The sequence below is a fragment of the Perca fluviatilis genome, chromosome 18 (assembly GCF_010015445.1).
Source record: "Perca fluviatilis chromosome 18, GENO_Pfluv_1.0, whole genome shotgun sequence".
Classification (NCBI taxonomy): Eukaryota; Metazoa; Chordata; class Actinopteri; order Perciformes; family Percidae; genus Perca; species Perca fluviatilis.
The window spans coordinates 4,500,129-4,523,611 of NC_053129.1; the positions used below are offsets into that span (position 1 = coordinate 4,500,129).

General features: G+C 43.0%; 1 protein-coding gene across 1 annotated transcript; it reads left to right on the forward strand.

Annotated features, from left to right (window-relative positions):
- Window positions 1-4,804: 4,804 nt before the first annotated feature.
- On the forward strand, window positions 4,805-22,784 carry LOC120547181. The gene is made up of 11 exons (XM_039782656.1): window positions 4,805-6,077; window positions 11,765-12,285; window positions 13,399-13,509; window positions 13,657-14,373; window positions 14,492-14,599; window positions 14,710-14,855; window positions 15,058-15,165; window positions 15,309-15,499; window positions 15,595-15,819; window positions 16,819-17,303; window positions 21,921-22,784. The coding sequence occupies exons 4-11, from the start codon at window positions 14,257-14,259 to the stop codon at window positions 22,782-22,784; spliced, it is 2,244 nt and encodes a 747-aa protein (XP_039638590.1). The 5' UTR covers window positions 4,805-6,077; window positions 11,765-12,285; window positions 13,399-13,509; window positions 13,657-14,256.
- Window positions 22,785-23,483: the final 699 nt, after the last annotated feature.

Here is a 23,483-nt window from a genome sequence, read left to right on the forward strand (position 1 = left end):
ACTTATTTTACTTTGGTAAATGTAACCTTTTTGTATTGTCTGTCTTGCCGTCTTGGCTATGTACTGTTTGTAATGTCCTGTCTCACTTGTATTCTTGGTGAAACCAAAGAAACATTTTCACATTTGTGGACAATGAAGTTTTTTCGTATTCGTAAATAGGGGCGCCTGGGTAGCTCGCCTGGTAGAGCGAGTAAACTGTGGGGAGATGAACTACAGATGTTGGATGTTGTTGTGCTGGTTGTCTCTCAGGCTGTGACATGCACTCACATATCTCGCTGCTAGTAGATGTTGCACTTTTGTCTGTTCAGAGAGTGTATCAAAATCTGAGAGTTTACATTTCATTTTCATAAAGAACTGAGTTCTGATGTCAGTATATGTGCTACGTTGAAGCAGGAAGTGTTGCTCTGTGGACAGAGATGACACAGCCTGTTTTCTCGAGGCAGCCAGGTCCGTCTGTGGCTGCCGGTTTCCACCGCCAGACTGTGTCCACTCAGCCTGGACCTGCTCAGAGTCTTTCTGAGCAAGTATTCAGCTACTGCGTACTCGGTTTAGGGCTAGTTTTTTTTCATTTTTTTCTTTGACGTTTAGTAGTGTCTTTTCTAATAGGTCATGTCTCTCTCTCTGTCTCACTCTCTCTCTTTCTCTTAGCCTCTGTCTGTCTCTCAGCCTGTCAGGAAGCTGCAGAAGGTAAGGGACTCACTTGTGATCATCTGAGAGGTAGTTATACAATGTTATTTTTATGCCCATTCAAATCTTAAGATTGTGACGGTGTAACACATGTATTCTATCTCAAGTCTGTCCTAAATATACAGCATTTACATTTGTTGTCACGGTTTGTCTGGTGCAGGAACCCAAAAGCAGACCAGGACAAAGTAAGTAGGAATAACAAGGTGAGTATTTATTTGGAGTTAGAGTATGAAGGTGGGTAAGTCCAGTTGGTAGGCAGTGGGTGAAGCAGGAAGGCTGAAGGGTTTTGTGAAGATCCAAAAATGCAACTGTGAAGTTGTCGGCCAGGCAGGTGTGAGTGTCAATCCAGGTGGTGACTGCAGACAGAGAAACAGGAGGCAGATTAGCGACAGGCAAAAGACAAGGCAGCAAAAAGACTTTCAAAACTAGAGGCTTGATACGAGAGCTAAACGTACTGGTTACGCTAACGATCTGGCAGGGAATGGATGTCTGGTCACGGCTTATATGGTGCAGAGGTGATAATCAGGACCGGGTGTGCAGATTGCAGCAGGTGTACGTAGTTGGAGAATCAGCCGGGATGTGTTCAAGAAACTCAGGAAAAATGGACTTCAGGTTGGAGCAAAAACAAAAACACACGAAAAACAGGCTCAAGATGCTGGATTCATGACATTTGTAAGGTAATGATTGTTCTGCTTTGCTTAAGAAAGGTATCTTTGGAGCGACAATGAGTGATTGTTTAAATCCCTGTAAGCCCTCAGGATAAAAAGATATGAGACAATTTCACCTTGCAGGAGTTAAGACCAATGATTGACACGTGAATATACACGCAGGAGTTTATAGACGGCGCTGTCCGTGGTGCTGAAACGAAGCAGTGTTACTAAATCAGAGGGGACCTGTCCGTGGTGCTGAAACAGAGCCTTCTTAATAAACCAGAGGGGACCTGTCCGTGGTGCTGAAACAGGGCCTTGTTAATTAACCAGAGGGGACCTGTCCGTGGTGCTGAAACAGAGCCTTGTTAATAAACCGGAGGGGACCTGTCCGTGGTGCTGAAACAGAGCCTTGTTAATTAACCAGAGGGGACCTGTCCGTGGTGCTGAAACAGAGCCTTGTTAATAAACCAGATGGGACCTGTCCGTGGTGCTGAAACAGAGCCTCCTTAATAAACCAGAGGGGACCTGTCCGTGGTGCTGAAACAGAGCCTTGTTAATAAACCAGAGGGGACCTGTCCGTGGTGCTGAAACAGAGCCTTGTTACTAGAACAGAGGGGGGGCTTCTTCCATTACTGTAGCGTTGTCACTCACCGTCTTTTGTCCTTCTCCCTCCTTACCTTGAAAAAACTAAAGAGTGTGTTGATGAGAGGCGTATTTAAACTTTAAAATGGAAGCACTTCTGAACTGTTTTTGGCTGTGCATGTAAATCCAGTTTGTAGAAATCCAGGGAGTGATTTTCCTGCAGATGGCGGCAGAGCGGGACGGTGGCAGCGGCGGCTCAAGCTCATCAGAGGGTGAGAAGAGTTGAGGTCAATTTGGGTGGGCATCTCCAGTTGAGCTCGCCAGAGCATTTCTGTCCATGGGATGCTGGACTTGGCGCTACATCCACTGATCCCTGCAATCGGTTGCCATTCTGGGGCACACAGGGGGCAGCTGCAGCCACTAATCCAGTGAGAAGAGCATCTCCAATTGCTCCACATAACATTTATCCAAATGACTGTAGACCTTACCACCTTGCTGGTGTATGTATTGCACCCCTGCTCTGCTGTGCTAAGATTTACTATTGGAGTTCAGCAGCTTGATGGACGTTGGGATAAATGATAACTTTAGTCTGTTTTATTTACATCTCAGCACACGGAATCTTCTTCCTGATGGCAAAAGTTCATATTCAGGAAAGAGAGGGAGCGTGTGGAGAGTCTGCAGTGATTCTTTCGGCTTGTTTTCCCTCCAGCTTGCTCGTACAGGCTCTAAATGGGCTTGTACTCTTTCCTCCCTATTATCCTCACAGCTGTCTTGTGTGCGCCGACCAGCCTGCTATTTAGCTGCACTGTTAAGTTTCCAAACCATGCTGTGATTCCATATCTGATAATGCTCTCCAGAATCGCCGGTAGAACGTGAGCATGATCTGGCTGCTTACTCCATACTCCATAAACAGTGTAGCATATGTCCAGGGGTTTTATTGTAAAAGGTAAGAATGGAAAGAAAGACTCTGGTAAACGCTACAACCAGTGATGGGAGTAACGCGTTACAAAAGTACGCAGTAATATAACGCATTACTAATAAAATGTTGGTAATATTATACCTTTTACAATCTCAGTAACGCGAGTTACAATGCATTTTAACCCGACATTTAGTGGCGTTTGTTTTTTAAGAATTAACCAACACCGCGAAACATTTCGGCACAGAAAAAAAAGTCACCGAGTGTTATTTCCTGTTGCTGGATTCAGTGGTTGAAATGACTGCAGAGACAGATGCATTATTTTTATAATGTGAGTTTTTTAGGCTGTGTTGAAGTGAGCTGTCCCGTCACTTTTCCCGTGGTCAGAGCCAGAACCAGAGACGGTAGGGTAGGGACATCTGTGTCCTGTCAGTGCCGACAGCAAATGTGCCCGAGCAACTGACAGATAACAACATGTCCAGAATTAATGTTTAGTCTTGCTACACGTAATATCATTACATTTTATCAGCGGTGGAAAGTAACTATACTGTAGGCTACTTCGATTCAATTGCAAGGTGCTTTTAATTGAGTATTTTCATTTTCTCCTACTTATTAGGCTACTTCTACTCCACCACCATTCAGAGTCAAGTAGGCTATTGTATGATTTACTTAACTATTTATTTTATAGCTTTAGTTACTTTGCAGATTCAGATTAATAATACAAAATAATATGAATAAATTATGATTAATATAGTGGATAAAGATGAGACTTTGTTGATCCGGTGGTGAAATTCACAATAGCTACCTGCCAAGTCATACTTCCCCTTTTATTTTGGTGAAAGTAACTCAAAAGTAACGTTAAGTAGTGTAAAGCATTACAATTCAGAGGCAGTAATATTGTAAAATAACTAATTACTCTCAAATGACAGTAACTAGTAATCAATAATGTATTACATTTTGGAAGTAACTTGCCCAACACTCATGAGGAGTATACCGTTTTATTGTATTAATTAATGGCACTTTTTTGAAGCATTTAATGTGTCAACTCTCACTGATTCTTTGCTTACTCATTACATGGCGTTAGTAGTTTTAAGGAGTAGGAGTTGGTATACATATTCAGGGGAGCGCAAGGACGGGTGGTATTTGTGTCTAGGCCAAAATGCCAGGGCCGATTTTTGGTCCCATTCTGTCCCTGTCCTGGATTGATTGACGTTCAAAATATAATCACTAGCAGTATTGGCAAAGCAGAGATAATGGCAAAGACATATAAGTAAGGTACAAAGAGAGCAAGAGCAGAAACAGTTGAAAATTATCAACATGACTTTGAGAATGAAGATGTGACAGGAGGGGTGTTGAATGAATTATTCACAATAACTGAACTCAATAATGCACTAAGCAAGTTAGGTAACTCTTCTGCAGGGTGGGATTTGTTACTCTATGTTGGAGAACCTATACTGACAAAGGGAAGGAAGTGTCATTGTGTCTTTACAATGAAGTCTGGACAGAGGGAATAATTCCAAGAGCATGGAAAGAATCTATAATTATCCCTATTAAAAAAACCTGGGAAAGACCCAAAGACTCCTAGCAACTACAGACCAATAGCACTTACATTTCAAATGGGGAAAACAATGGAAAGACTAATAAATGACAGGCTTATATACACAGTTGAGACTAAAGGATTGATACAAAATTATCAGAGTGGTTTCAGAAGAGGCTGAGGTACCACGGATCCTTTAGTATATTTAGAGGATGCCATAAGACGAGCTCAAGTGAATAAGGAATCAGTTGTGGCTGTCTTTTTTGATATTGAGAAAGCGTACGACATGATGAGGGAGGAAGGCCTTTTGATTAAGTTAAATCATATGGGAATCAAGGGAAGCGTGTTCACCTGGGTTAAGGAATTCTTGTTGGATAAAACAATAATGGTGAAGATAAACGGGGTGACAAGTGAGCGGTATCAGGTGGACAATTGTATCCTGCAAGGGAGTATTATCAGTCTTTTATTGTTCTCCATTATGATAAATGAACATTTTTAAGGAAGTGGAGAATCTTGTGGATGCGGCATTGTTTGCAGATGATGGTGCTTTATGGAAAAGAGGGAGAAATGTTGAATTTGTGAATAAGATAAGAATAAGTGCATAAATGGTCCATTAGATGGGGTTTTAGGATCTCAATTGATAAAACCAAAACAATGTTTTCCTCAAGAAAGAAAATGGCTAAGGGTATAAAAGTGAAATTATCTGCTAATGAATTAGAAAGGGTTGACTCCTTTAAATACCTGGGCATATGGTTGGATCAAAAATATCAAAATAATTGATAAATACAAGAAAGTACTAAATGTAATGAGGTGTCTATGCGGAGTGGAGTGGGGAGCAAGTAGAACTGCTCCAAGAACAATTTTCACATGCTTGATCAGGTCTGTATTAGACTGTGGAAGCATTATATATGGATCTTGTGGTGGTTGGAGTCAGCTGGCTGTGAGTTTTCTGCTTTGTTTACTATTTTCTATTTGGTTTTTTTCACTGTCAGTTTCTCTGTCGGCCCTGCCTTTTGTCTCTGTTGCCTTTCCCCTTTCTCCTCCCGCTACTGCTGCCAGCTGATTGAGCGCACCTGGTTTTCATTCCATCATCCCCTTCTCCCACCGCGCACAACTGCCTTCCATCTGCAATCAAGATCGGTATTTCAACCTTGGCTCAACAGACCATCTTTGCTTGAGCGTTGCTCCAGTCATCCTGGTGAAACTCTCTGCAAGCTTTCCTTGCGACCCTTGTTTTTTTTTTTTTTTTTCTGTCTTTGTGTGAACGTTTACTTACCTTTTCCTGTGTTTGTTCTCTGCAGCTACCATCTCATACCTGTCTGTTGTCTCCAGTCAGCTGGCTTCACCACTCGGTCCCCCTCCCATGGCACCCTACTTCAACCTGCCTACTCCTCCACTTCCAGCCATCCACTCCTCGGATTCTCCGCTCTCCAGCTCCAGTGTCTCCCCCCTCGGCTTCTCGGCCCCGGCTTCCCACTATCCCCTGAGTGCCCTTACCGTTGTATGGAAATTCCAGTGTAGATATTGAGGTCAATTATAGCAAAGCAGAAATTAAGAGTATGGTTAAAAACCATAGGGGTAAATGGCAAATATTATGGGACAATGAGCAGACTGGAAGACAGTTCTATAATATCCAGAATAAAGTGGAAAAGAGCAGAAATATGAACAGAAGCAAGGAGGAGGAGGATGTATTTTCAAGAATGAGGTATGGACACACAAGATTAAATAATACTTTGTTAATAATGAAGAAGCATGCTGATGGCAACTGTGTATTCTGTGGTAGTCTTGGTCTGTAGAGCATGTTATTCTACACTGTCCTAAATATCAGGAAGAAAGACCCAGATTAATCTCACCATAGGCGCTGATTTATGTTTTCCTCCATGGGTGCTCACAGGCGCACGCCCTTTAAAAAAATTAAATAAAATAAATAAATAGTCAAAAATTGTTTGCATTTCAACCTTAGGAAATGGACGGCCGCCGACACAAACCCACACGCCTATTAACTCGATAATAAAGCTGTAAAGTAGGCTTTCAGTTCACGACCGCGCCACTTCTCACAAATACAGATAGGATTGGAGATGAAAAGTTTTACTGACACGTAACCGCGATCAGCTTCGTGGGAAATTAAGAATCAATGCCATACATAACCAACCACACTATGACAGATGCTCCACTTAACACCAACTGCAATGTTTAATTTTAAAGTACCCATATTATGAAAAAAAAAAAAATCGCCTTTTCTGGGATTTGGGGTGTTATTTTGTGTCTCTGGTGCTTCCACACACATACAACCTTTGAAAAAGGAAACATCCATGGTGTTCTGAGTGAGATACGGTTTCTGAATGTGTCCTCCCTTCAGTCTCCGGGTGAGCTGGTCAAAATCGGCAGGGCCGTCTACGTCATTGGCCAAAACATTTGGTGTGTGCTAACCACTTTAGCTAATACCACGCCAGCTAGCTGTTTCTCCAACTTCAGTCACTATTAAGGCAGGATCAGCCGGGAGACTTCTTCTAAACGAGGGCGCACTTCCAACTTTGTGTGGAATACCTGCAGACGAGGGACATGTAGTTCTATAAAATTTCTTTTGTAGATTAGGGTGAACTTGTGTGTGTTGTAGCAGTGTTTTGCCATTGAGAACGAGGTGGCTAACCACTAGCAGCGCTAGCTTCTAGCTAGTAGTCCTTACCTAGCTACTGTGCATGTGCGACTCCCAACAAAGATGGTACAGAAGTGTGATGCCTCACTCTGTAGCTAAAACGGAGAGCTTAAAACACAGGGTGAAAAGAGGAGCTGCAGCAATGTGCAGTACAACAAAAACATGTTTTTTGAAAATTAAACCATGTAAACCTATTCTGGTACAACCTCAAAATACAATTATGAACCTGAAAATGAGCATAATATGGGCACTTAAAATGAATGTAGCCTACTGGCAGTCTGGCACACATGGGTGCTCAGTATTTTTTTTATCAGCGCCTATGAATCTAACAATTGCAAGAAAAACAGTTAAGGTTAAACTTTCTTAGTTAGTTAGACATTCTACAAAGAAGCTCAGGTGAAATATGTATTTAGCTTCCTGAGGAATACAGGACTAATTAAAAGAATTTAGTTTTCTTTTGATTCATACTTGGAAAGGTTAGACGCCAGTACCACACCCCAGTCCAGCTGGTGGTGGTAATGCGCCATTAAAGTTAGTTGCCAACCACCATAGAAGAAGAAGCAGCAGCATTAGCAGCAGCAGGGGATAACTTGATAACTCTTCAATATTCTTGTGACTTGATATTCTTGGATTCAAATACCGTCTAGTGTACCTACACACTGGAACGTCGTGGAGACTGAACGACCTACGTTTTCAACTGTTCTGCTCATATTAGTGATGTGACAACTGGCTCTTTTATGCGAGTCGGTTCAACCGGACGGTTGTTGGTTGGCGAACCGAGTCTATAGATTCGGTCAACGGTTCACGTGCCTGCGGCTGCAGTAGCCAGGTGCCCACCCGGTCTGCTCGTGACAGCCTGTAACATTCACTTCTCTAACATTTAACTTAACATAACTAAGATAACGTGTATTTGTATGTGATTCACTTCCCAATCAATAATGTGTGAATTTCCGAACACAATCACCTAAGATGCATCAGAAACAAGGCTTGGTTAATAACTCAAACTTTCCGAGAACCGTTAGACAAACCGTTTGCTATACAGACTCGGCCGGTTGTTAACGGTTACATTCGGTCCGACTCGGCAGTGCAGACTCCGGCAGTAGCCGGGTGCACGGTCTCTACTCTCTTAACAACTCTTTCGGTCCAATGAATCGTGCTGCTCGAGGTAGCCCATTTCCTGATTGATTCTACCACCACTCCAGTGGAGGCCCTAATGAGGTAAAAAACAGGAGTGAGTCGGTTCATTGACGTATGGCACTCGATTCTCCCGGCTCAGTGACACGAATCGGGTTAATAACCGGCTCTTCGGTCAGTTCGTCATCACTAGCTCATATTTGAGGACCCGTGTCAGTACCCGATCCGTTCCACCTGCACAATCCGTTCTGCGCATGTGCAAGACGACACGTATGCCATGACGTAGGCGCAGATGATAATGCTGCGTTCATGCCACCTCAAAATAACAGGCACCGCCCACTGGTTACGTTGTTTCTGCAGCTAGATTCAGTCTAAAATAACGTTAAGTCAAACTTAATGGGAAAAGCAGGCTACAGCTAAATTAAGACATTACAGTAATAACAATAAAGACAAGTATTGAGTGATTGTATTTTAAATGAGCACATGTAAAGTAGAACTGACGTAACAGCTGTTATATATGTTAACGTTTATTTTCAAGTTTTATTTTGAGGGTCTTTTAAAGTTTACATGCTGTCTCAGCTAGCGGTTAGCCGAATTAGCTGTTAGCTTCCCAGTGGAGGCTAACGGCAGACCGCTTCTATAATCACCTAGCGGTCCGCCGAATTAACCGTTAGCTAAACTAACGTTAGCTTCCCGGGAGGCTAACGGCAAACCGCTTATAATCACCTAGCGGTCCGCACCGAATTAACCGTTAGCTGCGCTACTAATCACCTAGCGGTCCGCCAATTAGCTATTAGCTAACTAACGTTAGCTGGAGGCTAGCGTGTGAACATCTTGCGCATGCGCAGAACAGATCGTGCAGGTGGAAGCGGTGCCGTTATTCCAAGGTGGTGGTGGAATGAACGCAGCATTATCATCTGCGCCTACGTCATGGCATACGTGTCATCTTGCACATCCGCAGAACGGATTGTGCAGGTGGAACGGATCAGGTACTGACAACCCGAAGGAAGCTAGCCGGGGCTGCTAGCTAAGTGAAGCTAACGTTAAGTAGGTAGCTGGGAGCTAGCTAGCCAGTTAGCAACATTAACTCAACAGGACTTCATCTTTAACCAGAACATCTGTTGGTATGGAGAATAAATATAACCTCAAGAGTCCAGGTAAGTTCACTTTACAATTGTTGTTGCTGTTCTCCAGCTGTCAGCGAGTTTGCTAACATGACCGACACAGTTGAAACCCACCAGTTCACTGTTGACATTTCTTAAATAACTAATTGTGAACAAACTAAATCCAAATTAAACTTCTACACTGACATGAGCCGAATATTATTGACTCTATTTCTTAGTGCTCGTGTTCGCTGCTTACATTTGTATGTGAACTCCATATGGAGATACTTTGTTTTTGCACTATTTAGTATTGAGAACAAAAAACATTTATATTCATTCAGCTATCATAGTAATTGCATTGGCACAGCTCACTTCCTGGGCTGAAAGAGCTACGTGGTGCTCCGTTTTGTAACGTTACTCTCTGTTTAGGACGCGTCTTCGTGTGTAACATTAGCTAGCTACAGTCATGGTCATTTATATCATAACAGTATTTCACTGGGTTTATGTTGTAAAAAAACAAACAGCAGAAGACACACAAAGGATGACCTAGGTGGGATCAGCGATGTGATAGTGGTGATTTGCAAAATGATATTTACTGTAGATGGGTTATTTTCCTAGCAACAAGTGAGTCACGAAGGAATTAAAACAGCAACATGCTGTTTCTTAGTGATTACTTCAACAAAGATGAAGCTGCTGTTGGTCCTGGGTACATTAGTGGATACGACATGACGTGGATGCACTTTAGCCTACATGTTTTTCTGTGATTTTTGCAAAGATGTGGCCTGTGGAAGATTTGGCCTATAGCTAAGACTTTTTTTAAAGATAAAAGTAACTACTTTTGTGAGGGGACTGCCCATTTCTCCGACGCTCCATTAAGTTCCTTTCCGACCGGAGGGATTTTTGCAGTTCCTAGAACATAACGTTCCTAGAACCCTTTTTTTTTCTGGACCAATTTTGGGATTATTAAGTTCCTCTGGCCGCTGTTCCTGTAACTCTTTCAGCTCCTACTTCAGGGCAGGGTCTTTTCCCTTTCCCGCATAAGCCTCTTTCCGACCAAGTAGTCACAGGAGCGTAGTTATAGGAACAATCCACTCCTAAACAGTTCTACTATCTACTCTCCCCCAAAACCGTTTTTTAACATTTGCATTCGCACTGGCCAAGTGGCCATAGGAACTGACCTTTTGTTATGTGCGAATGCAAATGGTAAAAACCGGTTTTGGGGGAGAGTAGTTAGTAGAACTGTTTAGAAGTGGACTGTTCCTATAACTACGTTCCTGTAACTACTTGGTCAGAAAGAGGCTGTTGTTCCGACCTCTCAATAACCGGAAAAATTCCCTTTGGTCGTACAGCCCACTAGTCCGACATCCCGCTGGTGGAAATTACGAATTCTGCTATGGCCACGCCAAGACCCGCCCAACGAAGCAGCTCGATTGGTTGGGGTTAGGCATTTGACCTTGAGTCGATTGGTCAGGGGATAGGTGAACGTCGGACTAGTGGGCTGTAGGACCAAAGGACATTTTTCAGGTTATTGAGAGGTCGGAACAATGGAGCGTCGGAGAAATGACGTGGCACCGTTTTGTGACTACTTGGACATGGTTTCCGAGCAGAGAATCCCCAAACTTTTTCCCTGTTTTAATGTTGTAAACATAACATTGTTGCACCGTGCTAAAATAAGACGTTACTAAGCATTATCATCATTTAAAAGTAAGCACAGACTTTATCTAAGCTGCAGTGGCTGGAAGATTGTTAGAAAAGTTAAAATATTACAAGATAGAACTTAATTCATTCTGAGGGAAATGTTTCTGCCAAAGATGCACGACATACAACTAAAATGAATAGTATAAATATATTTTAACATAAAATATACATTACATACTAACATAATAGAATAATACAAATAAATTAGAGAAACATGGAGATGCAAAGTGCAAATGAGGGTACAACATATTACTGGAAGTCAGGCTATTGGTAACAGTGTTCAAATTACAATGAATAAACTATATAGAAAAGTGCATATTTGGTATTCGGTTAATAAAAGAACTAACCAGACATAATGGTGTGTCTGCTTCAATATAACCACTTAAAAAACTGTACAGGAAAAATGTAATGTTATAAATGCTACAAATTACAAGCATAAAAAGTATAAAAATTGTACAGGTCCTAAAGCGTCCTCTGCTTTATAGTCTATTCTTAGATAAACGGGACCATCATTTACTAAATTAACATCATGCTGCTGTATTGAAGAGGAGATGGAACTAGTGATTGAGCCCATGAACTCTGTGTTTACTGAGGTAATAAATCAAATGAGAAGTGGGGTCATTTTCTCATAGACTTCTATAAAACAGACTTCGTTTTGGAGCCAGTGGAGTCGCCCCCTGCTGAAAATTTGAGAGGCTGAGCTTTAAGTCTCTTCAGCATTGTCTTTTTGTCTTAAAAAGTCTTCTGGTCTCCTCTACAGTAACAGTAGTGTCATATTTCTTGTGTTCTGTGTCCCTGCAGAGCTCCCACAGCATCATGTCTGTAAGGAGGAGGAGGTTCTCTCTGACCAGCAGCTCTGTGTTCAGGAGAGGAACTCCAGTCTGGACCAAGAGGAGCCAGAGCCTCCACAGATTAAAGAGGAACAGGAGGACCTGTGCACCAGTCAGGAGGGAGAGCAGCTTGTACTGAAGCAGGAGACTGATACCTTTTATGTTGACTCTTACTCATGAGGAAAGTAACCACAGTGAAGGTCAGACTGTGAACTTCAATCCTGATGATGACACTCTAAGTGCAGCAGAGAGAGAGTCTGTAGCCAACATGCCAATTATAACCTCTGTGGTATCAGAAGCAAACAGTGACCACCAGCTCCTCTCTCACAACTCTCATGGAGCTGAGAGCCAAGATCAGAAAAGACACCAGCGTGGAGACTTCAACTAGAAGTGCAGAGCCAGAACCAAAGAAGAGACGACGCAAGGGCAGAAGTCACAGTAACGACGTAAACAACACTAACGTGTCAGAGAGTCGCCCTAATACTCAAAAAGGTAAAAAGTCTTTCATATGTGACACGTGGGGGAAGACTTTAAGTGTAATTCAGCATTTCAGAGACACCTGAAAGGCAAGGCAGCTTCAGTTGTATAGCACATTTCAGCAAAAGGGAAATTCATAGTGCTTAAAAAACAGATAAAATACAAGAATACAATTTCCAGTGCAGTATAAGAAATTAACAAGTATTTTAAGAAATGCAACATCAAAAAGATGTTGCTGAAATGTGCTATACAACTGAAGCTGTTGTATCGATCGATCTATGGACTATCTATACAAGCAAGACGACCTACTATCTATACAAGCAAGACGATCGATCGTCTTGCTTGTATAGATAGTCTTGCTTGTATGCTGCACAATTGACATTACAGCAGAGGTGAACAACTGAATGTGTACTCAGACTTCAATGTTCCTAGACTAGTTCAATTAGTATTAGTATTTTGTCTTTGAATTGTTTTTACTTTAATACTTACATTTTAGAGAAAATAAATAAGAACTGTTTTGATTCAACATTGTGCCCATTATTATCATCAGTGATTAAGTAACCCGGACTTTTAAAAACACATTTTTAAAGGATATAGTCTAATTATCGTTATCGTCAAAATCTGAAAAAAAAATCGATATTAATTTTTGGCCCTATCGCCCACCCCTAGTTTTGGCCCTTAACCATTTAGTGATTTATAAACCAGCAAAAGTATTTTGAAATCAATTCTTTGAGGCACTGGAAGCCAGTGTAAAGACTTCAGAACTGGAGTGAACTTTCTTGGTCTTTGTGAGGACTCGAGCAGCAGCGTTCTGAATCAGCTGCAGCTGTCTGATTTGATTTTTTTAGGGAGACCTGTAAAGACACCATTACAGTAGTCTAGTCTACTGAAGATAAAAGCATGGAAAAGTTTTTCCAAATCCTGCTGAGACATGAGTCCTTTAACCCTTGATATATTCTTAAGGTGATAATAGGCTGACTTTGTAATTGTCTTAATAGGGCTGTTGAAATTACGTTCGGAGTCCATGACTACACCAAGATATCTGGCTCTGTCTGTCGTTTTTAACATTGTGTTTTGAAGCTGAGCGCGGACTTTTAATCGTTCCTCTTTTTGCTCCAAAAACAACAGGGCATAGCAGTGTGTTTACATATGGGGGTTCCCATGTACCCTCTTCCCCTGCCACCCTGCCAAGATCTCGCACTACCCCTTTGCCACCCCATGAAAAATGTTCTAGACACGGTAAGTAGCAGCTGAGTAAATAAGAACTCAGTAAAAGCAGCAATATGACATGATTTGGTCAATTTAAATGGCAAAAGGGCTGGACAGAGTGGAATGTTTGGGTTTGCAGGATCCATGTGTGCTCAAATCTTGTCTATCTGTTTTCAGAGCGCAGGCAAGCCAAAATGGAGAGAAGGGTTGTGCATTGCTTGATCTGCAAAACTCCCCAGGAATCCATAGCCACGCACATAGGCAGGGTGTGCCGGAAAGGCTGTTCTCCGTATGAACTGGCGAACGAGACCCGCCAAGCCAAAGAGACCCAAGACATCTTTGACCGACAGGGCAGAGTTTGGAGCTTCTCTGAGCTTGAGGAGTTTTGCAAAGACGGTGCATCCTGCCTTGCCTTGTGCCAACGCATGAGGGGTTGCATCGTGACGGACACGCCTGCCTGGTACCAGGACACGGAGCCGACACTTCACATCATCAGACTGCTTAGCACATGCCTGACTCATGCATGCAAAGATTGCAGTTACATTAACAAACCGTAGGCCTCCATAAGCACGAATAGCAAATAAGAACGAGTACTAAGCTGCTCTCTGTAGCGTTACCTTGCATGCGGTACGGTCAAGGTAGCAAGGCTTACAAAAGCACTGGAATTGGAGTGGACCATTTCTAAAGAGTTTCTGTGTCACTCACGTGAATGGCTTTAGGTCTAAAAAAAATTATGTCCTGGAAGCAGCAAGGGCAGACATTGAGTGCCTTCAAGCGATGATGTCAGCAGGCCAAACCCCACCCAGCTCTGACATCACATCATTCAGACGCTATTGCCAGGCCATGCTGATCCTGCGGCATCGTCTGCCTGCCAGTGCCGTGGCAGAGTTTCAGGTAATGCTGCCTGGTTGCCGTGTTTCTGATTAATGAACATATACTACCTGCCATATAAATATAAACTATTGATTAAGTGTGTGTAACTGTAAGCTCAAACATTTCATTGATGGTTAAGGTACGCGAATGGCTTGACCGCAAACTGTCTGGTGAAGGAGCCATCATACGGCTTGCTGGTCCTGGAGCAGCAGGTCGTGTGGTCACTCTCAGCAAAGAAGAGGAAAGTGTAAGTCATCCGTTCTGCACGTGCACATGGAGGTGCTCTTTTTTTTTTTTTTCGTAGTCGTCAGCGGTGAATGGAATCCTTCTCTAACCCTCCCCCCTTTGTGTTCTCAGATGCTTGACTGCTACTTTTCCCATGCGAGGTCTATCTCCCTACAGAACCAGGCCCCTGGCAAATCGGACCAAGGCAGGTTCTTCCTGGGCACCGACGGGGCTCCTGTGATCAACCTCGGGTCAGATTTGATTCGCCTGAGGGAAAAGTGAGTGACTAGTGTTGCAAATTGTAAATAAGGTTTATTGTTGTTATTAACACTACATTTATTGACCGTGTCTGAAAAACAAATGATGTAAACAAATTTGAAAGCACACTAATTTCATAACTCCCACTCATAGCTGCTTGCATTTCATAAATAAATTACATAAAATACAAACCGGCCTAATAACCAACGTTTGGCGCTGCAGGTACTCGGCGCAGGAACCTGGGGAGATGGAGGCAGCTGCTCCGACACCCATTCCGGCAGCCTGCGCATCTGCGTCGGGCTCACTGCAAGGGCAGCCGCCGGCCAGCAGGTAGGCGCTCAGAAAATGTCACCCGGCTGGGATGGTTAGTAGCTGAGGAGGGGGAGGAGAGGGGAGCACGAGCGAGGGAGTAATGGTTCACCCAAAGTCGTACGCATTCTGTCACGCACTCATCTCTGGCGCCTTCTCTGCAGCGCGACGCCACCGATGCAGGCAGGCTCCAGAGTTAGGCACTGGGACGCCTTTCGTAGCGCGTTTCCGGTCACCGTGCATGCTGAGCCGCCGTCACGTGGTCAGTGTGCGGAGGCGGGCTTCACTCAGCACAGGGCCTACTACCTCAAGTGGCGCGAGGCTCAGCTCCGGCTGCGGAAGGTGTACATTCTGGGTAAGCTTAATCATCAACTCCCTTTGGGACTTTTCCTTTGCTTTAAATCCTTTTGCTTATTCATTTTTTGCTTGTTCTCCCATAATGTCGTACAGAACATGCAGTGGGTAGAAGAGGGGACAAGCCTAGGCTGGCCACAGTGCAGAGGCTGCTAGCTAAGGAGACGTGGGGAAGCAACAGGCCGACCGCCGAGGATATCATGAAGGCGTGGATGCCACCCCAATCGGCGTCCCGGGACGAAGAGGCCCTCCTCTGCTCTGTCAAAGACCAGCGGTGGAAAGGCCTGGCTTTCAAAGACTTTGGCGAAGGAAAAGGCCTAGGTGAGTGAACGTCAGTTGCCTTTTTCACCCGAGAATAAGACAACGTGAAACCATCGGTCTGATAAAATGCAAGGCAAGGCTAGTTTATTTGTATAGCACAAGGCAACTCAAAGTGCTTTACAAAAGTATGGAAAACATAAACAATAAAAGTACTGTATGTCCAATAACAAAGCCCAGTTACAACAAGAGAATCCTAGTTTAAATATGGAAACATTATAATAAAAAAAGCTATTAAAATCAATAGTAAAATAGACATTCCAATCATTAAGCCAGTAAGTTTAAGGTAAAGAATAAATAATGGATCAAATTGCAGAAAGCTGCATTGAACAATAAAGCACTGAACTGTTTGAGCAGGTTTTTAGGGATTTCATTCCACAGGTGAGGAGCATAATAACTAAACGCAGCTTCACATTGTTTGGTCCTAGTTCTGGGAACACACGACAGACCTGTCCCAGATGATCTGAGGGGTCTGGATGCTTGATAGGGAACCAACAAATCCAGCATCTAGTTTGGTCCATGACCCTTTAGTGCTTAAAGACTAATAACATTTTAAAACTTATCCAAAAAACTCACATGTAGCCAATTCTGGCTGGTGAATTGGCTACTTCTGGATCAGCCGAAGCTGCCTGATTGATGTTGTTTTAATTTAGACCTGTAAAGACACCATTACAATAATCATATTTACTAAAATATTGATGCATGCAACAAGTTTTTCTGGGTCTTCTTTAGACAGGAAACCCTTAGCTCTAGAGATATTTTTTTAGTTGGTACTAGGCAGATTTAGTAATGGCTTTTAAGATGTGGATCAGGGTCTATAATTATACTAGGATATCTGGCTTGATTTGTAGCTTTTAATGACATGGAGTTTAGGAGAGCACTGACCTTTTGACGTTTTTAATTTTTTGGGCAAAAAACAATTACATACAAAAGTAATGGACTGTAGTCACGTTAAAATGCCGAGGCTCAACCTGCAATCTGACGCTCTCCCCCCACATACAGGAGTGGTCGCCACCATGCCATTTCAACACCTTCAGGTCCTGTGCGATTACCACGGTGAAGTCATCTCGGCGGCCGAGGGGAACAGACGTCAGCAGTCGGGGTACCTCTTCTTTTTCAGGGCAGAGGGAGGCGCCAGACTCTGCATTGACGCCACAGCATCCCCCTGCGCCTGTCACCAGGGCATGGACATTTTCGGCAGGCGGCTCAATCATTCTCGGAGCAACCCTAACGCTCGAGCTAAGAAAGTCACGCTACGCTATCCAGACGGCCCAAAGGAAGCCGTAATCTTCGTGGCTTTGCGAGACATTAGTGTCGGCGAAGAGCTGCTGTGGGACTACGGGGTCACGAGACAAAGTTTTGGTGGGGGGGGGCAAAGACTTAGCGTCGCTCAACAGCTGATGCTGAGCCGGTGCGTGTTTTGTTCTCCTTGCATTGTAATTGTTGCAGAGTTTGTAAATAAACGGACATGTTATATACAGTGTTGTGCAAGTTACTCAGAAATTTTAACTTATGTTACTCTGTAGTGGAAGTTTCTTTTGCAGCAGGAGTACAGTTTTGAAAGTTTAGTAAAGTGAAGGACCACAACATGTCTCCCTGCTACCCTCGGGGCGAAGTGCTTCAAGACCTTCAGCACCGTGGACAGCTCCAGGCAGTTTATGTGAACTAAAAGAAGGAAGGAAGAACTAAATTTCACAAAAGTCAGCAGCCCAATGTGGAAAGGGTTTCTTCCAATGAGTGAACAGAAACACCAGGCTTATATGCATCTTCAGAGTGACAGCACACACGCACTTGGCTTATTATGACGCTACAGTTCTTACAGGCAATCTGATACACATGAAGACAATCGAAAAACACGAGACGTCTCGGAGCCATCTCGCCTCCTCCTTCCTGTATGACTTTTACCCCGTTACATCTCAACTGGCATGGGAAAAACTGAATAGGCGGAGAAAGAGTTTAGTGTGACCTTGTACCTTTATCGGTTCAGGTGAACAGTGCTCACATTATGTTCCAGACTTGTGATTCTCACTTAGTTAGAATCAGAATCTACATGTGGAAATGAGAAACTCTCCTTCAGTATTTGTGAGAAAATGCAAAATGAAATGAAAACATAAGAGCATAAAGAATAATGCTTAAATGTACTTTTGCCATTACATTCCACTCTTTTGACTACAACCTAATCACAATACACAAATTACTTTTATGATTATATATATTTTTGCAAATAGCTCTTCATGTTCTTCCATTGTCAGAGGTTCATCCACCAGCACTTGACAAATTGTAGGAAACACAGTCTTTACTGTTTGTGTGTGTGTGTGTGTCCCCCCTTCTCGGCTGTTTTGAGCCTCTGTAAGAAAGGAGCATTTAAACACACTGCTTTTCTAAGTCTGATCTATGTCATCATTGATTCAAAAATATTGCTACATTAGGGTTAGTCAATTAAACAAGGTTCATACAGATAGTTCTAGTGGACAAAGTAAGTACTGATTCCATACTGTAAACATTTTCTGTTACCAGCAATATACCATTAAAAATATCACCTAAGTAAGAAAAGTATCATAAAAATATGTACTTAAGGTACAAAAAAGCAGCAATATAGAAAAGTCCTCAAATTTTTTGAAACTGGAAACGATCAAAGTTTTCTGTCAAGCAACTAATCATTTCAGCTGGACTTGTAGGCCTATATATTTGTTGGGCAGTTTGATGACAATAAAACATTTCATAAACATGTTTTATGTACAAAAATCCTAATTCTTTTTAACCCAAATATGCTCTCTGTAAGCATTTGACAAAATTCTGATACTAACTTTTTTTGTCTTTGAAATCCAAATTAGTTATTCCTAAAAATGACAATTTTTCTTTGAAATCAAAAATCAACTGTTTTCTTATCACCTATATGACATAAAGATTTTTATTTAGCCCACACTGGGGAAATTCCCTCAGATGGAAGCAAGAAGTAGGTCAAATATATTTGACTTCTGATTGAAAGTAACTGTTAAATTTAACTCATATAATCCATCAATAGTTATAGATAGATAATTATCCTAATTCAAAAGTGCATTTAGCTCTCTGGCACCAGCAGGAACTGGCCTGGAAGGTAACCTCTTGTTTTTTCTAAACTTTTCCTGACTGAATTGTTATCCCTTTTATTATATAAAGTATTAGGGCTGGGCGATATGGCCTAAAAATAAAATCCCTGATTTTTTAAAAAAAAATCCGATTTAAGATTTAAATCGATTTTTTTCTCCCTCTACTTAAAATCAATCTGCAGATGACAAAGAAATTGTTCAAAACAAGTTTTATTTTGTTTTGACTCATACACACACATGGGGCATGTACCATTATGATTATTCATGCCAATTTTGTGGAAATATAAATTGGTTTGAGGTTGTTTTTTTTGGGGGAGGGGGCTATATATTCAACAACAAAACGGATGCGTGAGATAAAGCTGTTTTCACACATACAGGTGGTAATTCACTTCTCGTTCCTCGCTAAAAGTTCCAATCATTTTAACGTTATTGCGCAACCTTGCCCCTATTTTCACCTGTTGCTGAGTAACGTACGTTAACATCCCGTCCTCCTTCATAGCGATAAAAACAAACGTCGCAGCGGAGCTCCGTGCGGCGTATGCAAGTTGTTTAAGCCGCTACAGACCTCCGTCACAGCTCGGTTGTATCAGCAGCATTTAGTAGATGTGTTGAGCCGCAAAAGAATTCCTCAACACCGCCTCTGGTGCCCCGCATGCTGCTCCTTCAGGTCAGCTGCAGCTGGTGGTTCAGTTACCGAGAATAGGTGACTCTCAGCCGGGGACAGTGCACCGCGAGCGGCCGGTCATTTCGGCGGAGATTACGGATAAGTAAGTAATGAAACGACTGGTTAAGAAAATAATTAATGTTAGTCCCTGTCGCTGCTATGTTGTTTGTGTATCTCCATGGCAAACGCGCGGGGGAAGGGATGAGCCCGTTTGGAGCTACGGGAGCCCAGAGGGTAGCGTCGGCGGATGTTAAGTTATTAAACATATAAGTTATTTAATCGATTTTTCATTTAAACAAATCCACGTTGACTACACATTCGAGTTAATCGATAAAATCGATTTATCGCCCAGCCCTATAAAGTATACTAGTATATTATATTATTATCATTATAGTATAAAAGTTATTATCTTTTACTTGTTTATAAGTTTTATCTTTAACTTATATTATATCTTACTTTATGTGTAAACATAAATATGAGAGTAAATATTAAATGAATATGTGTATACTGTTGTCTCAGTACATTACTCATAATGTACATCATTAAGCAGTCACATCAACATTAAACATTTTCATTTACGGTAGATGTCAGTTTTAATCTCCGTGTTAAAATTGTTGATACCTGGTTTTAATCATCATGGTTTCAAACCATCTCAGCACTAAAACTCACACAACTTGCACAGGTCTCAGGATGCAGTAGACTAGAAAAATACAAATTAAGGTATTCCCCTTTTCAAACCAGGTTTCTAGGAAGTCTGAACGGATCCAAAAATATCTACTCTTCATCAATCCGATTAGAATTCAAACAGTGAAATGTACTTTAAACATTTACTGACACACCAACTGAATACTTATCTTAAAAGTAATAATAAGTACTTCTAATTATCTTTTCCTAATAGTGTGTGTATTTTCAGAATGTGAGTCTGTGTGCTACTTAACTTCACAATGCGTCAGATGTGTCAGAGCAGAGCGGTCTCTCGCTTCCCCCCCTCCCCCCCACTCCCTCTCTCAGTCCGTCTGATGGTCCATACAAAACAGAACTCCAAAAACATTATTTGTTCTTTTATCACTTGAAAAAACTTCTACTCATTTTAGCCAGTATCAATAATAATAAAAAACTGCATTTCTTTCCCTTATGCTGGTTTAACTCTATACAATCCATACAAATTGTGCTGAAAAGGAAACACTGGTTTTGTAACTATTCTCTTTTAGATTACTTTTAAGGGTTATGTTTCTGCAAATAGTGAAAGTCAATCAAAACAAAACAAAATTTTCTTTAGAGTAGTTTTTAAATAAAAAAAATAATTATGTGAACACCTTATTTATTAAACACCTTATTTATTATTGCTACTATCCTTCCTGTTGAATCACAACAAAAGCTCATGACTCCATAAGCAGCATATAAAAATAATCTGTTTAGTGGTTTTATAACCTGTATAAAAGCAACAAAAAGTTCAATGAATGATTTCTTGAAAAGAAAAGGAAATTACCAAAATAAAATGTTTTCAACATCAACTTAATAATTTAGTTTTAACCTATTTGTGATATAGCAAATCCAAATACAAACAAAGTCTTTAGTGCAGCTTTACTGAAAAAAACTCACTAGAGTACAATATTAAATGAACTGTTTTCAGGCTGAAATCTCACATCAACCTGTATTGGTTTCAATATAACCAATAAAATAAGACGAATTAAACAAAAATATATTGTTTATTTTATTTTTATCTTTAGTTTGCAACCCAAAGTTATACTAATCACTGTCTGGTAGTTCTAAAACTCATTATGAATTAAAGTTTTTAGGCCTTAGTACTTCTAATTTGACATCTATTTATCCAATTTGTTACCTGATATGGGAAACATAGCACATTCTATTCATTCAGAAGATGCAAGAGAGGGTAAAAGACACAAAGAGCTGGATGACAGAGAAATTGACATAATTGAATATGACAGGCACGAAGTAAACACCAAACGGAGTACGGCATGGGCTCCGGCAGTGTTTAAAGACTGGTTAGTCCAAAAGTATATAATAACCTGAATCAGATGCTGCGATCATTTCAAGCATCCATTAGGAACGCCAACCGAAAAACGTACTCGATTGCAAGTTACATTGCGATTAGGTCTGGGATATGTCAACACTAAACAAGGTTTGACATAATAGCGCCACATATAAATCAAGTAACAGGGTATTTAAATCGGCCATCAAAAACCTCTGCTAAGACGGGGCGACCTCTAGCTCACCCAGGAAGAGCGTGCGCCCCACAAAAAAAAAAAAACGGGAAAGACGTAAGCCAGCACCACCCCCCATCACAGCCACAGATTTGCGGCTTCTCAGGTGTTCAGAGTTGAACACAGCGAGCGGAGATCATAAAAAGGGCGGCGGACCAGAGGGGCGTAGCGCTTCCAGCGGAGCCTCCAGCCCCCTCTCGCAGCCTCCTGAGCGGTGACATCTACTCTCAGGAGCCGCCGTCCAAACGGGCTCCACTCTGGCAGCGCTTCACGGAGCTTCGGCCATTCATGGAGGAGGCTCTCTCTCAGCGAGGGAAACTGAGGGCGCCAGTCTCGCGCTATGTCCCGTTCACACGGGTTCATGGCGACACAGAGGCAGGATTTCCTTCGGTCCCCCCTCTGGAGCAGAGCCTGGCGTCGATCCTGCTTCCAAAGGCTACCCCTTCTTCGGCCACCGGAAGCCGACCCCCGTCCCCCAGGACCAGGTTTTCGCCCAAAGTTACTGACCGGTTCTCACCGGTGTGCGGCTCGGGCTTAGCGGCGCAAAACAACATAGCCTTGCTAGCCTCCGCCGTCTCCGCCATGGCCACCAACCCGGAGACGCTTCCCCCGGAGCTAGCCACGGAGATCGGCAAGGCTATGACCGCCATCCTCACCCTCACCACGGCGACCACGGTGGCGTTGTCGAGGATCCAGGCGTGGCAGACTGTGGCCCAGCGAAATATCTGGCTCCACATGTCACAGCTACCCACGGAGGTCAAGCGTGAGCTTCTGTACGGTCCCATAGCTCCCGATGGACTATTTGGACCTCGTCTACAGACAGCCACATCCCACCTCCACCAGGCAGCCGAAGAAGCGCAGCGGCTACGATGGCTTGGCTCCTGGAAGGCGGTGCCTGCTTCACGGGGCCGAAGGATCATGAAGGCGGCTCCCACCTTGTCTAACCCGCCCCCGGAGCCACCCACCAAGCAGCGGCGACGGTGGCAATGACGGGGCGCGGGGAACGTCTGTCCCTCCACGGTTGGAAATCGGAAACACAACGGCCCTTTTAAGGGCCACTCAAGTCTTTCTAAAGAGCAGTTTCCCCTCAACCGAGCAGCCCTTGTTCCCGCTGAACATTACGCTGATAATATGAAAGATGTTCCCCACACAAGCACACATCAGGTCACCGCTGCTCCCGGAGCTGCACCGCTCTCTCACTATGCGGGAGCAGACGCCATACCGCTACAATTAGCGCTGCTCAGTTCTCCTCCTCCCCCTGGCTATGCCAGCGGGATGAGGAAGACGATGACCCGCCACCCTTTCGACAGGGCCCTACCATGGGCTGGGCGACACGTTCTACCCACGTCACATAAACTGCCTGGAGCTGTCCACGGTGCTGAAGGTCTTGAAGCACTTCGCCCCGAGGGTAGCAGGGAGACATGTTGTGGTGCAGACAGACAATGTCACTGCAGCGGTGTTCATAATTTGCCAGGGCGGCGTACGCTCGGCCCGGCTATTGGAAATAGCCAGGAGCCTCCTGCTGCATGCTGCTGTCCCTCAGGGCCGTCCACATCCCCGGGATACTAAACTGGGCAGGAGACCTAATGTCGAGGGAGGGACCCTCTCACAACGAGTGGAAATTGAATCCCACTATCGTTTGGAAGCTGTGGAGCAGGTTCGGGGAAAGGTGAGGTGGACCTATTCGCC

What these genes read in the sequence shown, in the direction of transcription:
- LOC120547181 (XM_039782656.1), top strand. Translation starts at nt 14,257, where the DNA reads ATGATGTCAGCAGGCCAAACCCCACCCAGCTCTGACATCACATCATTC. An exon ending in TCAGCAAAGAAGAGGAAAGT is followed by an intron (nt 14,600 to 14,709) that starts GTAAGTCATCCG and finishes TTGTGTTCTCAG; the next exon opens with ATGCTTGACTGCTACTTTTC. An exon ending in GGGCAGCCGCCGGCCAGCAG is followed by an intron (nt 15,166 to 15,308) that starts GTAGGCGCTCAG and finishes CCTTCTCTGCAG; the next exon opens with CGCGACGCCACCGATGCAGG.